Source organism: Lethenteron reissneri, chromosome 32 (assembly GCF_015708825.2).
Source record: "Lethenteron reissneri isolate LAM-NWPU_2019-01 chromosome 32, ASM1570882v1, whole genome shotgun sequence".
In the NCBI taxonomy this organism is placed as follows: Eukaryota; Metazoa; Chordata; class Hyperoartia; order Petromyzontiformes; family Petromyzontidae; genus Lethenteron; species Lethenteron reissneri.
In genome coordinates this window covers 14,327,881-14,345,765 of record NC_083810.1, presented here as the reverse complement: position 1 = coordinate 14,345,765, position 17,885 = coordinate 14,327,881, and the positions used below count along the sequence as shown (strand labels likewise).

The following is a 17,885-nucleotide window of genomic DNA, read 5'->3' as shown; positions in this document are numbered from 1 at the left end:
AATAGTCTGTATGGCCATATTTACGGATGTATGATCGTAATTCGTATTGCTTCAATATTAGGAAGCTACTGGAGCTATGCACTTTTTAATTTAGATTCCTTTCTTTAGAGCTGCTTTTTGTGTTTAGTCTGTTGTCCTTCCCCCGTACCTCCCGATTAGCACAGTTGCCTACATACGGTGCGAAAGAAGTTTAACATACATACATACATACGCACATTGTTTGCAGAATAGTTGCATTTTAATCTAAGGCTCTTTGTCAATCTATGGCTGGAAGAAGTATCCTCACACCCTGTGTCAGTCATGGTGGATTGCTTTACCATACCTCACCGTGCCGGTCAGTGTGGGTTCAAGGGGGCTCTCAGTACATGGTCGGATATCACTCAACCACCAAACTTGGGGTCAGTCACCGCTGTAATTGTAATTTTAATTATCTCTGGCTGGGAATTGAACTTAGGTGAGTGGGTTTAGAGAACTTTGCGCGAACCATTGCACCACCGCTGTACCCCTGCCATGCTTGTGTGACAGTCAATGTGTGTGCAATGAGTGGCCAACGTTTTGAGACCACGCAATAGTGAAATGACTCCTTAAAAATTAAGTGGCTTAAAATGTTGGTGCAATAAAAAAAACATCACCGTGTTTATTCTCAGAGAAGTAGTGTACAAGCAAGTGCTACCACGTTTAACCCAACTTAAACACAACATTGTTATCGTGTGTATATTCATAGTGTCAATTGCAAATATCCTAAATGCTGTCTTTCATGATTTTAGTTGTTTTTTGTTGAGAGGAATCAGTTCGTTCTGCAGTTAGGATGTTAGTGACTAGATGCTAAACAGTTGAAATTTATACTATTATTGTATGGCTTGTAACTAAATCTCCAATTGTTATTTATGATCTTTGTGTTCTACATCTTAAATGTAACGCAACATACTCATTCGCGTTATTCTGCAGAATATAAAAAGCTGCTTATTTATTTTGTTATCTGTAAATACCTTCACCTGGATTGATAATAATTGTAATTTATCATGAAAATCTTCACTGGGTCTCAGCCTCACGAGTCTCAATGTTGCTTTTAGCAGAGTCCTGCTTAAGGATGTTTTTGCCAATTTCATTTTAATGAATCAAACACTTATTAATGGGATTAAGCAAAACATTCCAATGAAAGAACCTCCTGAAAACGAAATCAGACTAATTGAGGCCTTTCTGGATAAACACAGTAGGGCATCATTATGAACATTATTTATTTCATATTGAATGAAACAGGGTTACTTGTCGACAGCCCACCACATATGAGGAGAAACATTGAGATGTTGTTTGGTGCAATAACCAATTAGTCACTCTTCTGCCCACATTTAGCCACCCAAAGATCCACTCGCGCTACGAGATGAATGGAATGCACCATTGCAGACATGCCCTTAACAATTCACGGCTGTGTGTGTGTAACATTTATTTGTTTCTTCACTCAGTCTGGTGAAGAAGAAAAAAAACAACGTATACATGATTCTACTGCAAGTGTTACACTTTCAACATGAAAATAATTAAATAAGAAATGTGTGTCATGCACTTTTTTTATTTGACAAAAGTGAGTTTCGATAAAAAGGGAACCAAAAATATGAGTAGACTTAGAAAAACACGTACAGTATAATCTTTTTTTCATTTAACTGCCGTTTTCCACTTAAATTTTATTTTTTATATATAAAACTAGCTTTTTGCCCGTCTGAAAAATTCCGCTCATGATTATTAATGAGGGGGGGGGGTTGCCCCATTTGGAGTGACGTCACCCGTTAATAGTTATTGGGGAGGGGTGCGGGATTGGGAGTGACGTCACCCGCTCATGATTGTTAATGAGGGGAGGGGTGCGGCATGTGGAGTGCGCGGCCTTGTGCGTTAGTTTTGTGCGTTAGCGTAAAAATCCACCCACTCATGAATATTAATGGAGGGGGTGGGTGTCATGTGGAGTGACGTCACGCGCGGGACACACACATTCTTGGCTCATTATAGTAACATAATCACATGGGGCCATCGGTGGCACAGTGCGCGATGATGGTCGCACGCTGCGCAATGAACCCGGTGACCTTAATTCAAATCTTGACAATGACTAAGAAAAGCGGTAAGTGATATCTGATCTGATTCTGCCCCCCCTCCTGCAAACCCGCACTGACCAGCGTGGTGAAATATTGTCAAACAACCCCTATTTCGACTTATACAGTGTGGGGAGGTTTTAATCCAGCAATGACTTGACAAGCAGCTGAAAATAATCACTGTTACTATTATTACAAAGTTGAAACATCAACCGGAAAAAAAAATCGCAACATTTAATTACGGAAGGCCACTCGTGTTAGTTTTACAATTCAAGAATAGCTACAGCAGCCTTGCAAGCATATGACACTTCATGTTCTTTCCTCTGTTGCTGCAAAATGCCTCCCCGGAGGCTCGTTAGCCTGGTGTGTTATATTGAGAGAGGTCTCTGAGTTTAATTAGCCGGGTTTTAATGGTGAAAGTAGAAATTTGGAGAAACGGAACCCGAAGCGCAACATTAGAATATGAATGAGAAACTTAGCCTCTAGTTGTTTTGAAGCAAATGCTGCTGCCGTGTCTGATTATTTACGTTCAGAAGATGTTCTAACTTGAAAAAACATTCTCATTTACTTCCGGGGGCAAAATTAGTTTCAGAGCAAATAAATCACATGAATAGCTTCCAGCGTGGGGGAAACTGAAAGCGCTGTCGAATCAACGTTGGAGTAGAATGAATGCGATTGAGTTCTTAAAGAAATACGCTTCATGTGTGACCAATGTTTAATCGAGATTTTCTTTGTGATTACTCATTTCAGGTGTCATCAACACGACTGCCAGAAAGTTGGACCGAGAAACTCAGTCCGAGCACAATCTAGAGGTAAGAGCCGCATGACTTTTTTTTTCGTGCAGTCTATCGCTCTCAGGCTGTGCACGGTCATTCTTCACATTGCCACTGTGCATGCAGTGCACGGCACCTGCAGTTATGACAACGTTAATATGAATACAATTAAGCAGGGCATTGTACCACACTGCAGTCCTGTGCTTTGGAGGCAGGATTTGGTGGATCACAAATATCAAATGCCCAAACACACTGGGCTCTGAAATGTCCAAGATGGCAGCGCAGCGGATGGCTTTGGGGACTTCTTTCTGTGGAGCCGTTGAGTGTTAGCCACTCACATGGAAGGATTTTATTTGGGTATTCCATTTCCTTCCACGTGTAAAAAAAATAATACTGAAAATGTAATGGGCCAAACATCCCAATATTTGAAAAAGAGTCTTAACACTCAGTGAGGCTTTCCTGAAAAAAACAAATGGCATTAGCACTCAATTAGTGTGATTTTGGTATTGAACTCTGTATCTAAAAACGTGTTTTACTTGCCCTTATATTACCTTGAAATAAAAGTGAGGTGAACTTTCATAATGTATTTCCTTATGGAGCCAAATTGTGTCGAATTGTCATCTTGCCAATACTGTCGAGGTATTATTTTTGTTTCCAAACAGATATAGTGGTTGACCTAATGCACTCTTGAGTGGCATGCCTTGGACAGAGCTCTTGGTAAGGGAAATGCGTCTCTATACCAGGCAGTTCTTGGATTCAGCAGATGCCTCTGAGGCCCTCACTGCCACCCCAATTCCATTTCACGGAAACCACTCAGCTGTTAGTGATCAGTTCAGCAATGGCAATTGCTGACTGATCTAGGCACAGACTATTTTACAATGTTTTTTTTTGTGTGTGGAGTGTATAGACTGACATGACAGTGGTATAATTATGCTACATTGACAGGGGTAAATTTGGAATTCTATAAAATAATGATAATGGTCAAATATTTATTTCCACATTCTATTCATTGGCACGGTGGTTAGCGGCACTGTGCTGTGGATTGAACAACCTCGGTGCGTTTCCTGGCCATCGCTGACATCGGTGGCCAGTGATGTCTGAACAGTCCCAGGACCATTCCCCTTTGCCAAACCGCACTGAACCATTGTGGTGAAATGGTCAAACATGATTGTCACGGCATGAGTTGACATTCATCCAGGAATGGTACAGAAAAAGGCTTTCAATTATATTTAATAGAACAAGAAATTACGTCATTAGCTGATGATATTAATTATTCATCAAATATGGATAAAAAGTCATGTTAAATTGACAAAGAAAACACATTAAATGACTTTGAATGTCAAATGATAGAATAAAAACACATGACAGTGGTAGATTGTACAGTACATGTGTACAGAATCAAGAGATGTAACTGCACGGTAATAGCGGAACTCTGAAAATTATTTTTGTTAAAATGTTAATGACCTCTTAAAGGTTGTAACCAATTCAATGAGTTGGAACAAGCCAACTGGACTCTTGGCTTTTTTCATCACTGATACAAAACGGGGTAGCCTCGTCTCTGGAAAGAAAGCGTCCGTGAAACACTGCACACCATGACTACTCAGCAAATGCACGTGCACAACTCCAATAATCCATTGCATGAAAATTATGACGTACATTTCAAATTTTTTTTACCCAGTGTTAAAAGCAATTTTTCAGATATGCAATAATTACAGGTGTGTGTGTGTGTGGTCACAGTGTTCTCTTAATTCGATTATTTGCAGCCATTACGTGAATGGAAAACATTCCCATTGCTTTAATGTGGTTAAAAAGAAATGAAATGTTTCAGCCAACCAGGGAACGTATTTAATTTCAGAAATATGCATTAAATCAGCCATTGAACATTGCAAGAGGGTAAATGATGGCGTACGGCAGTGTGCTGTTATTTTGTTCATATTACTTGTCATTATTTATGTATTTTTAATACTAAATACCGCATCCATATTTACGCGTTGAAATTACAAGATTCACTTATGTAATTTATTCCAGGCTTATCAAGCTCACAGATGTGTGATTTAACCAAATATTATTGTTGGTAGCTCGTAGATGTGTTTGCAAATGTTGAGCGGTCAAAGTTTGCGCCACATATGCGAATTAAATATTCTTGCCCAAAAATTGCAACGGTCATCTTTCATGCTAAGTTTAAGATCCGAACGTTGTTGTTCATATATACAGAACGGTCCACATTACATAGAACCACATGCAATTGTAAATCTCTTTCAATGGGTGAACTGCCAGCACCAGCCTGGAATGTGGATGACATTACTTAGATTTATTTAAAAGTCAAGGTCAACAGGGCAACCAAGGTCAATGCCATTGATACCACTGTGCCTTGTCATCACTTCCTATTTGCTTTTAGATGCTGCAGTTGTTTAAACAAAAAAAGGAATGTGTGTGCTGTATATAATACATGTAATCTTCTGTAAGACAAGCATCCTCCATATAGCCTTAACAGACTGTTGGGGCAAGTCCCGTTAGCGAACGTTTATGAAGGCCGGCACGGACCACGAGGTGGTGGGTTGCCATCACCACGCTCGGCTGCCTTTGTCTCTCTAGTGGTGATGATTACACACTGCACCAGGTACTCATTTGAGGCTGAGTCGACCTCGGGGAGGTCCAGGACCGGTTCAGACAATCGTCACTGATGGTGTCCATGAGTGGTAATCGAACCCGGATTGTTAGGCTCAAAGCGCAGCGCGCTAACCGCTACACTACCGCTCCCCACACACTTGTACACACACACACTTGTACACACACACACTTGTACACACACACACGTGTACACACACTTATACACACACACACACGTGGCTGTCTCCTTAATGAGGAGGATAACAAGGAGCCATCCGCTATTTCATTGGACTGCAAGTGAGCCCATTTAGGGAGAGTATATGGAAGCAGTGGTTTATTGAGAACACTGGCTGCTTCATTCCAATCACCCCTTGATGATGTGGGCTCACAACTGGTCAGCAAATATGAACCATTTGACTAACACTTAGGCCACTTTCTAATTTGCTCGAGTTCCAGTTTCTTAAGTCCCCACTTGAGCAGATAATGTTGAAACTGATGTCTGTAGGGCTTGCATTAGACTAATGTAATAGATCCTCACAAGTAAATTGCCACGACTGGCTGCCCGACATCGCTGCATAGCAGGAAGCAAGGAAAATAATGCAACAATAATCATCATTTTTACCCTTTCTGGCAATAAAACAGGAGGTTTTAAGATGTTCAAACACCAAATACCGTAGAGACCTTTTGTAACGCAACAAGTCTGCATTAACCACACGGACTTGTGGCAAAACATGAAAACAAACGTGGGCTGATTACACGGTGTCATCTACCTATCTTCAATGAGAAAACGTGGTGTGCATTTGTGTCATTCCTTCACATAAAGTCCTGGTCACAAAAGCACAGTTTGTGGGGAATAATAGCCATTTTTATATACTTTTGAGGCATAAGCATTTAGAAAATAACACTTAGTACCCAGGAACAAAAATCTTTTACATAGTGTAATATGTCCATTGTCTTTGAAACGGATTGGCCTCCACCAGAGACAGTCAGACAGGGTAAAACCTATTCTTATTGCTTCATCATTTTGATACTGGCAAAAAGGTGCCATAGATATAGCAAGGAAAATCATAGCGACACAATAGAAAACCCTTCTATTGTGCCGCAGATGTTTCGTTGGTTATTGATATCAGTGCCGCTTATCTGTAAGCATCCTGTGTAGGAATGTAGTATTGTTTGTTTAGCTAATTGTCAAAAGTTTAGAAGCTATACTGCATTGAAAGTGTTTGCACCTTCCTTGTCTCGAGCATGGCCATTGTGTTGAGTGAGGTGTTGGAGACTATGAATTGATGAAAGTTTCGTTTTAACAATAGTAGTTTGCGTAAGCACCTCTGTGTCGACAGAGGCAGCAGAAAGGTCGTTCACATTTTCTTCCAGTGGCCATGCCAGTTGGGACCATGACAATAAAGTAAATTGAATTATTTAAAGTTTTCTGTATAATTCATGTTAAATCTATTAAGCACAGCTGTGCAGGCTACATTGACGAGCTCTTGAGAATAATTCTGTCAGACCATGACGGCACAAGGCTTTTTTTAGGCAGTCCAAGGCAAACATTCTACTGTGTTGCAGATCCCGTTCATACAACTGCTGCCAGAGCAGGTTAGACGCTGCTGTTCTCTGAGCCAAGACTCTGCCAGCCTTTGTGCCAAATTCAACACACACAGCGCTTGTCCCTGGAGTCACAGCGAGTCAGTCGAGCGTGCGTGTGTCCACACGTGTGTCCACGCGTGTGTCCACGCGTGTGTGCACGTGTGTGCACGCGTGTGCACGCGTGTTCGTGTGTTACACACCATAGAACGTCAAGACAAGGCGGCGCACATGGGTCCTCGGGAGAGAGAGAGAAATGTGTCTCTTATACGGCGCATTGCATGTGATCGTCATTAAGTTTAGTAAACAAATGTTGCAAGAGCGCGCGCGCTGCGTGGGTGTCCGAGGCGCCATACGCATTGCCGCACGACAGGAGATTTAAATTCATGCCGGATTACGTCGTACGCGTGTGAATTCCTGCCGGATTACATCCATCAATGGCATGCACCGGGGGTGAAGGCGTGAATGGTTGCAGTTGAATTTCGAGGGAACTCGTACCGCTCGGGGAGAGCCTGCAACTTTCCCATCCGCGCGTGGCTGCTCACGGAGGGAAATCTCCGTAATTTCGCACGACTATCGGAGTTTAGTTAACGCAAAAGAAACAAGTGTTGCAGAAACATTTTTACTTTTCTTCGTGCTTAGTTTTTTGTCGCTCTGTGGTTTTCATGAGCAACGAAGTCTGCTGCGGCGGTTGTAATTGTTGGCAAGCCGGACTTGCGATCCTCATTGCTGGTTCAATGGTCCCGGCACAACGTTTGAAACAATACGGATAGTTTTTTTTTTATCTCCGTTTACTCGCTCACCCTACTGGCGGTGTAGAGATTCCCTTTGGAGGGTATTTGGCCTCCTCTTCCACGCTATTATCTTGGAGAGAAGTGGAAGCATCCCCACTTTGTGCCACTGCACATGACCCTGTCAATCGATTGACAAAGATGCAACCTATTTTTGTACTCGGGTGGCAAGAGGCTTGGAGGAGTTTAGAAACTTTGCACCACTGTTTGAATTTTCCACACCAGGAGATCGAAATGGCAACCTGTGGATTGCAAGTCCAGTTTGTTCGCCATTGTGGCACAGCATCCCTGTAAAATCGGTTAAACCACGTGAAGTTAAATGGCCTGCGCTGGGACAGGGTTAATGTGAACACAGTTATTTCAGGTTAAATAGAGGCTGAGACACAGTGAGCCTTTCCCAGATAAACACAGTATATTACATGGCCCTTGAACAATACGGGGCCTGCCAAATGCGGGAGCATCTGCAGTATGTGCAGAACATAACCTCGCTCTAAGTGGGGTTTTTTTTCAAAGCTGTTGGTGATAGTTGTGTCATAATATCAGATCATCGTGCCATTGTGTTCACAGCGGGCATAATGGGCACTTCTCACGTATCTATTGTTGTCATTAAATATCACTTTTACCCACCAACTTGATGTACGTCAGTGCAGCTGACCGCCAATCCGTACCTATTGATTTGTTTGTGGGTGAAATAGTATTGCGTATTCGGGCAGTGGACCTTAGTGTAAGTTCGTGTCTATCTCAGCTACGTGTCAGGGTGTTACACAGAGTCTTGGAGAAGATTTTCTCCGGAACAACGTAGAGTCATTTTCTAATTCTCTATGTAGTGTTTAAAGTTTTTATAGCCGGAGTTGTAGTGTTTACCTAATGCTTAGAATGCTAATACATCCTTCATAATTAAATCGCCACGTGTGTACACTGCAGAATAAGTTGACTCTCCAATAAGGTGTTATGGATTATGAATACAAAAACAAGTTCATATTACGGGGCAAGCTAAGTATAGTATCATGAAAGGTTCATGGTAAAAATGGCATAGCTTTTAAAATATTCTCCCAAGCTCACTGTCGTAGCTGCAATATTACACGATGTTCATGATAAGATCATGTTTTTCTTGTAGTTCCAGATTTATGTTTGCGTAATAGGTTAACGTACATCTAGATGATGCATATGCAAACAAATTATCAACTTAACTATTTTTATTTTACCAGGTAAAGCCCACTGAACTGTATAGCTCTTATTCAGAAGCGACCTGGCCACAAATGATAGCTCAACGAAGTGACTTATGATGTTGATTTAAACGCGTGATGTTGATTTTAAATGTGGAGAGAAAAACCAGACGACCCGGAGAAAAATCTACACGACCATGGGGAGAACATGCAAACTCCAAATATACAGCAGCAGGCGTCAGGGTAGGGTTCGAACCCACGACCTCCCGTATTCCAGACGAGGTAATTAACATCTCGCCACCATGCTGCCCCTGGCCCTGCTTGGCCCCAAACCAGATGAAATTGTCTTGTGAGGCCAGAGGTTCGTGGTTTGGTATTGGCTCGCGTCGTGCTAAACCTGGTATGGCTTCGATGTGGTGATAGAAAAGAGGTATGAAAGTTGACCTTCAAAATGGATCGAAAAGGTCTTGATCACCTCGTACAAATTCTGTATTCGCCTCTTTACAAATTTATTTAATAACATCCTTTGGTGTTTTTTTGCATTGCAATCCCTCAAAAAACTAATTTACAACCATTCATTTTGTCAAATCCTCGTAAAAAATTATTGGAAGACTACCATTTAGTAAAAAAATAAACATGTGTTTTTGAAGACTTACACAGAGGTTCATTAATTTGCACACACATACGATTAATTAAATGTGACGTGTGACTTTCATTATTTTCACACAAGCAGCTACATAGTCTTATCTTAAGTGATTCGCCTATTGAATTCCTAATTTTGGTTTTCAAATGTATTTTCCTACGTTTATTTTCTCTTTTTCACTCATTTGCAGTCTGCATTCTAGGGCAATAAATAATAATGCCATCTGTTGAAAGGCCTATGAGACACCTTATCACACGCTCACAGCGGTTTAATGCACTTGTGTGCCAGGCAAACAATATCTGTTTCCAATTCAGGGATGTGCTAATGAGCTCTTTGTGTGTCTCTGTTCACACACGTGAACTCGGAAGAGCACACATTCTCAGGCAGGTCTGCTCTTTACTGTACAGACAAACAGTTTAATGAACAGCTCTGTGCTGTGCTTCATTATCTTTGTCAAAAAACCTGCCTGCTTCCTCACCTAGCAGATGCGTCTGCATTGTGAACCTGATTCATTCATGCAACACACATTTGGTATGACACGATGCCATTATTTTTTTTGTCGTTGGGCCAATTATTTTTTGCCAAATGTGCCTTGAATCTTGAGATGAAGTGAAATTATTCCACGGCACAGCAGTTTTACAATTTACTCCCATGGACGGAACCTCTAACCCACAGCCGTGACCACCGGTTCACTAATTTATTTTGTGGAGAATGATCGTGTCAAGATTGTTTTTAGATCGCTTTGATTCTTGTCTATTGGAGCCTGCTTAGTTTTTATTTTTATTTAGTCCATTTTCGACTCGTGAAAAGCTTCAAGATGCCTGTGTTGCACGATATGGTTAGGTTTATTAATCAGTAATCTCAATAAGCGGCATCGGTGAATGCATTTGGTTATATTTGCAATACTTCCGTTGTCTATCATTACATTTTAAGGCCTTCATAAGCATTATTCTTGATTATGATATTGAGAACCATTAACAAAAATATCGTAAATTCTAGTGCTTTTCCCAATTAATTGGCCCTCATCTTTCCTTTAAAAGTTTAATAAACTGACAACGGTTCATTTGTGCTCTCAAGTCGTGTCGCGTTGTTGTACCTCGCATTGTTTTACCTCGCGTTGAGTGCGAGGAGATGTGGTGCTGCGGTGACCGCACTGCTCTTGGATTCCGACCACCTGAGTTGGATTCCCAGCCGTGGCTCCACACCGGTGGCGAATGATACCGCCACTCGCTTTCCCCAACCCGGCACTGGTGACAACATTCTCAACCTGTTCCCCTCCTCGGCCTTCAGTAGTGGATTCATTGATGAGTGATACATTATCAACACTGTTTTTAGGTGATGTGCATTTTTGGCTTAAAGAGGTACAGACAACCGCATGCAGATAAATATATTTATTACATCTCATGGAAATTTGGACATGTGAATTATAAAAACAATGCATAGAAATTTTACAGTCGTTAAAAATGTCCATCAAATTAGAATGGTCTCTCAACAGCTCGAGAAATATAATCATTACTCGTGCTTTAGATGTTGTCACTTACATTTACTGCATCAGTAATTTAGAGACATGCAAAGCTTTTGTAAGCATTGCCCCCCCCGCTGCCTTGTATTTATAACGGAACGTGAAGGCCCCGCGAGTTGTGTGAACAATGTGTTAATGCAGCGGTGACAATGAGGGACCACGCTCCACTGTAAGGGAAAGGAATGGAGGGAATGCAAACTCGGTAGAGGCGCCAGGGTTTCGGGGCTTCTGGACTTCAACAAAGCAGATGCTGACGCATGGCGGTGTAGTCTTTAAGTTGTTTAGGCACTGTCCAGAAGCAGACCTTTCCCTCTGTGCCGGGCTCCAAAAAAAATCAGTGGCGCACATGCGTCCGTGGTGAACAGCGGTGCCGTGGCCAGAGCCGGAAAGATGCTGCGGCACCATCTGCTTCTCCCGACATGATATTAACAAACACATTAAGGTTTAGTATACGTAGGGTGGCTGGACATATGAACACTCTTCACTTGACCCGTTGGTTTTAGCAGCCAATATTGTGAGTCGTGAACACTCCTGGTGGCCAGTTAGAACACAGCAGTTGTTTTCTATTGGACGAGTGAGATAATTCAACTACATTTGAAGCTTTCGTGACTGCAAGGATTCATACTCTTAGTTTTTTCGGTAAACTCACGTAGGTAAAAAATGAAATTAAAATTAATTAGTATTTTATTTTTATTAATTTTAATTTCATTTTTTACTTACGTGACTTTACCGAAAAAACTAAGAGTATAATTCAACTACAGCTTGAGTTCCTCAGAATCTCAAGGAGCCATACATCGTATCTCAACTACTTATTCCATTGCCCTGCGGTAGACTAACTTAAGAAGTCCCCCAGTGGCAGCTACCCCTACGCACCACAGGGCGTACACAGCACGGGCCTGAAAATGAAACTGGTGTCATCATCATCATCAGTGTGAACTTGCCTCACATGACTGACCACCCGTGCCCTCATCTCTCACCTCATCTTATTGTCGCCTACTCAATACGACCACGATGTTGACATTTCACACTGATGATGATGATGACGACGATGATGTCCTTGCTGTAGTTGAATAGTGTCACTTGCGAGATTACAAACAATAGGCTGCTGTGGCCAAGATCTTCATTATGGGTAACACGCAATTTTTCATGTTTGAACCAACAGAATTGTTGGGCTGGCAACATGAATCAAACGCAGTCATCCTTTGTGTTAAAACGTAGGTCGTCATTGCTTTAGACAGGCTTTAGACTATTTAATACTACTTTGATAAAGTGCGTTTGCTTATATCGTCAAGTTACCGCACGAAGATCGTTAACAACGCTTTGAAATATGCTACTTGAGCGCTTTGTTCAGTAACCTGATGATATCTGCCCTTTACGGCGCTACCCAATTTTTAAACTGCCCGTGTGATCTCACAATGGCAGTGAAGTAAACTGAGCTGCTGTTAGCACTGGAGCTAAATTGTTTGCATGTCAGTATGCCCCTCTTCATTATAATGCTATGTACATAGGGACGGTATTATAAAGGTTTCACCGGGTAAATGTGCGCCTATAATGTGTTCTATGTTTGTGGTTTGTAGGCGTGCGTGCGTGCGTGCGTGCGTGCGTGCGTGCGTGCGTGCGTGCGTGCGTGCGTGCGTGCGTGCGTGCGTGCGTGCGTGCGTGCGTGCGTGCGTGCGTGCGTGCGTGCGTGCGTGCGTGCGTGCGTGCGTGCGTGCGTGCGTGCGTGCGTGTCGGCTCGTTCAGCTTCCAGCAATCATTCTGTACAGCCTGCAGATGTGCATACATTCCAAAATGAATTAAAACATATTCGAACAAATATTATCTTTGTAGTGCCACTCATTTTGATATGCCAGATATTTGGTTTCAGGATTTACACAGCTGAAACTAAAAAACAGTGTTTTAAAGGAAAGCACTTTTAAAATTCTGAGCAAACGTCCTGCTACATTCTCTTTCCAGGTAACATCTGTAAAATAATTGGCATTAATTATCTACGGCTTGGCTCGGTATTGTTTTCACGAAGAATGCTGCACACACGTGGGTGCGTGGCTTTAATGTTGGATTTTCACCGACAAGTGCGTGGTGCTGCCCCTGCGCTGCCTGAGAATGAGAACTCGGCACGAGCACCCACAGTGCTGAGAAACATCGCTGCGCAGGAGCCGGAGGTGGCTCACGTTCCCAGCCTCGGGGGATTTAGAATCCCTGAGCGCAAGAGGTGCCACCGGATCATATATCGCAGCACGGAGTGCCGAGACCTCCTTAGCCTGTCCAACCATCAGGGCTGTCTGCAGATGCCATTGTCCTTTGTATTTCGTGTGGTTTTTTTTGGGGGGGGGGTGGGGAGGTTAATGTTTTTATTTCAATATTTCATCATGTTTGGCCACTTGTAAACAATTCCACGAGTTGTATAGTTTTGTGAAGTATGGTCAAAGAACCCCCAAATTCATTAGTGCATGGACAAGTTGGGCTATGTGGGTGAAACTAACTGAACAGATTGGGCTGGTGCATTGCGTGGACATTGTGGTGCATGTGCGAGTGTCCGACCGCCACCAAGTTTCGCTGCGCAGTTTTTAGCGGCTGTGCTGCAGGGCTCGGCACCACTTGCTGTTGTTCGACATCACGTCCGACGTTTCGCTCCACGTTCTGGCAGTGGCTCTACAACACGCAACGCACATGCAGTATAACCCGAATAACACATCAAAGAGCTGAAACACCCAAGTGTAGGACTGAGATGGCCATTATCTGGAGGTACAGACTATAGTTGAATACGTACAGAATGCATGCAAAGAAATTGCTAATATCTGAATGCAGGCTTCTGCTCACAAAGGGCCTTGAGAATCGGTGATGCTTCCTGGATGAAGGAATATTTTATTACCATGAATTCATCATTTAAACCTTACGCAATGTGGCAGGGAACAACTATAAAATGACACTCCATAAGATCTGTACCAATAAGAGATCGATCAATAACCTCTTGCCTGCCCTCTGGTTCAGTAAATGTCTTTGTACTTATCTGGGTGGGGTAGCACAACACCACTAATTAAGTGCTTTAAATGTTAGGGCTGGTTTATCTCGTAGTATTCGTTATACTCCCAAACCTCTAAGACTGAGAGGTAGCCAAGAGTTGGCAGTATTGCAAAGTGGATTAATTTATCAGTCTGTGTGTACATTCAAATATGTTACAACCGTATGTGTGGTTTGCTTCAGCTAATTCTAGATTTGAAGCTTTCGTGACTGCAAAGATTCATATTCTTAGGTTTTTTCGGTTAAGTCACGTAAGTAAAACATCAAAATAAAAACAAAATAAAAATAAAAATCACGACGTTTCGGAGGCAACACAAGTCTCCGTCATCAGGTGGGACCGTCACAGCCGAATTAGCTGCATCAAGTGAAGCAATGATTCAAGATGTAATCCCTTCAACTTGCTTATAAGGGATTACATCTTGAATCATTGCTTCACTTGATGCAGCTAATTCGGCTGTGACGGTCCCACCTGATGACGGAGACTTGTGTTGCCTCCGAAACGTCGTGATTTTTATTTTTATTTTATTTTTATTTTGATGTTTTACTTACGTGACTTAACCGAAAAAACCTAAGAATATGAATTTGCTTCAGCTACTTCTGTTTCATCCCACAGGCAACACATCTTGAAATGGAATGGGCCAAACATCCTAACGCGGAGCTTGTCTGACACAGTGAATACACAAATGAGTAGCACAACACGTGGAAATGAACACACGTATTTCAAACGGTGGATGGACAGTGGTTGAGAATGATGCCGGAATGGCAGCCAAAGGAGGGAATGGGGCCTGAGAGTCGCACCCAATGTAGAGATGGAGCCATTAAATATTGTCACGTGCAGGCACAATCATCCCTGTACCGTGAGATATTTGTGACGGCTTGGGGAGGCCTTCATCCTGCGGTGGATTCATCTTGTCAAATTACTAGGACGATGATGGTTACTAATTGATGCATTTCATTAATGAAAACATTATATTGGTCAAACATCCCAATATTTACAAACGACTCAATTGAGATGAGCCAAAGCAACATGCACCCCACACGGCTGCTGCGACAACTTGGCAGGCTCCCCTCCTGAGAAAGAGTTGAAGCTCATTGAGGCTGTGTGGGTGAACCGCACCTCCTATTGTCACGGTCGGCTATGTACCGTGGTGCCAAAGGAGTTCAACATACGTACATACAAACATACGTGCATACAAACATACGTGCATACAAACATACGTGCATACAAACATACGTGCATACAAACATACGTGCATACAAACATACGTGCATACAAACATACGTGCGTACAAACATACGTACATACAAACATACGTGCATACAAACATACGTACATACAAACATACGTGCATACAAACATACGTGCATACAAACATACGTACATACAAACATACGTGCATACAAACATACGTGCATACAAACATACGTACATACAAACATACGTACATACAAACATACGTGCATACAAACATACGTACATACAAACATACGTGCATACAAACATACGTGCATACAAACATACGTGCATACAAACATACGTGCATACAAACATACGTGCATACAAACATACGTGCGTACAAACATACGTGCGTACAAACATACGTGCGTACAAACATACGTGCGTACAAACATACGTGCGTACAAACATACGTGCGTACAAACATACGTGCGTACAAACATACGTGCGTACAAACATACGTGCATACAAACATACGTGCATACAAACATACGTGCATACAAACATACGTACATACAAACATACGTGCATACAAACATACGTGCATACAAACATACGTGCATACAAACAAGCGTGGGGAGGGGGGGGGAAGCACGTCGATGTTTTCTGTTCGCTGTCCGTACGGGAGAGCCGCGTGCTTTTTTCATGCACCCTCCGCCCCAGCGCTCACGTGCGTACATGTTTCCGTGTGTGCGTGTGCCCGTATGTGCGTGTGTGTGTGCGTGCGTGTGTGTGTGCTTGTGCCCGTGTGTGTGTGCGTGTGTGTGTGTATGCGTGTGCCCGTGCGTGTGTGTGCCCGTGCGTGCGCCCGCTCGCAGGTGTCCATCGTGGACGGTGGCGAGCCCCCGCTGCAGACGACGGCGCGCGTGGTGGTGCGCGTCTCCGACGAGAACGACAACGCCCCGCAGTTCGTGGAGAAGCGCGTGCAGGTGAAGGCGTTGGCGCGCGAGCGCTCGGTGGCGCGCGAGGTCGTGTGCCGCGTGTACGCCCGCGACGCCGACCACGGCGCCAACGCCGAACTCTCGTACTCCATCGACGGGGGGAACGAGGCCGGCAAGTTCTTCATCGACCCCAAGGACGGCGTCATCTCCACCAGGAACCCGTGCCCCGTGGGGACGTACGACTTCCTCACGGTACCGTGTGACATTTGTGTTGTTGTTGTTTTATATGTGTGTGTGTGTGTGTCGATTCACGATTTATTTTGTTGTGTTAGGCCACGTAATGTTCTGGCCAACTTTTGTGTTGTAGAACCCTCCAACCACCCGACCTGGCCAAAATAATGTACTCAGCACGTGACCTGGCATTCTCACAACCACATCTAGCGGTTAGATTTATGTGTCATGATCTTTCACCAGTTTTATCCCCATTGTACTGTCGGCATAATGTCACAGAAAGAAGCATCCGCTCAGATCTCTCACAAAGCAGTGGGAATCCTTCGTGTTGGGGAATGATCCACGGAAGCAGATGTCACAGAGCTACTTCTGAGATCCCTGTAAGTGACCTCTGGCCCACAGAGTCGAGGGCTTCACTTTCCCATCTGCCCTCCACATGAGAGACGGATGTTTATCGCATAACATTCTGAGAGCTGGAATTTAGCCAAATTAAGAGTTGAACCAAATTATATGCGATATTGTTTTGACGGAGTAATTTGTGCTTGAGCTGACACCTTCATTGTTTACTCTCTGATTTCTGTTGAGCAGCAGTGATGAAATTATCTTTACTAACCTCTAGTGAGATGCACATCTATCCTATTGAACTGCTGGTTAATTCTAAGCAACAGTGCATTGTAACAATGGGTTAAGAACCAAAGTCGTATAAATTAAAACAAAACTGGACAGACACGTGCAATGATTAATTGCTTCGGCACAATGGAAAGCAGAGCTCAATGTAATTAATGTAACGTTACTAAAAATAGGGGTGAAGTGGCAGCTCGGTGATTATTTGTGCACAGAGCTATTAACCAGACGACCCGGGTTTGATTCCCAGACACAGCTAACATCCGTACTGCGTGTTATCTGAACCCGCCCTAGGCCCCCCATTGTGGTGAAGTATGGTCAAACAACCCCGATTACTAAAGCAACGTGTGGAGGCATTCGTCTAGCAATGGATTAACAAAGGGGCTATAGGAATGCATCCATTCATTAATTAATTGCGATTAATAAGCTCACGATGCGTACGTCACGTAACGTGTAAGAATTAATGTGGTTTTTTGTCATTTGTGTATGTTGTGCACAGTGGGTTCACGTGACCACTCCAACCACTATAGGCCCACTACATTCAGAGATCAAATAAATTATCAAATCAAATCACAACCCTGAATTGCAACAATGCGTTGGATCGCGGTGGTCGCAAATGATCACGGCCCAGGTTATTATCTTGAGCCGACTGACTTCCGTCATAGGCAAGTGGAATTTCTACCGCTGGTACAGGCCCATTATCTTATCTTATTTAGATTTAAAT

General features: G+C 43.0%; 1 protein-coding gene across 1 annotated transcript in view; it reads left to right on the top strand.

Moving 5' to 3' along the window:
• LOC133350087 (protocadherin Fat 1-like) overlaps nt 1–17,885 on the top strand; it is a 228,050-nt gene that overhangs the window by 138,963 nt on the left and 71,202 nt on the right. The window contains 2 exon segments of the mRNA XM_061564091.1: nt 2,829–2,890; nt 16,244–16,558. Coding sequence (XP_061420075.1) covers nt 2,829–2,890; nt 16,244–16,558 — 377 coding nt within the window.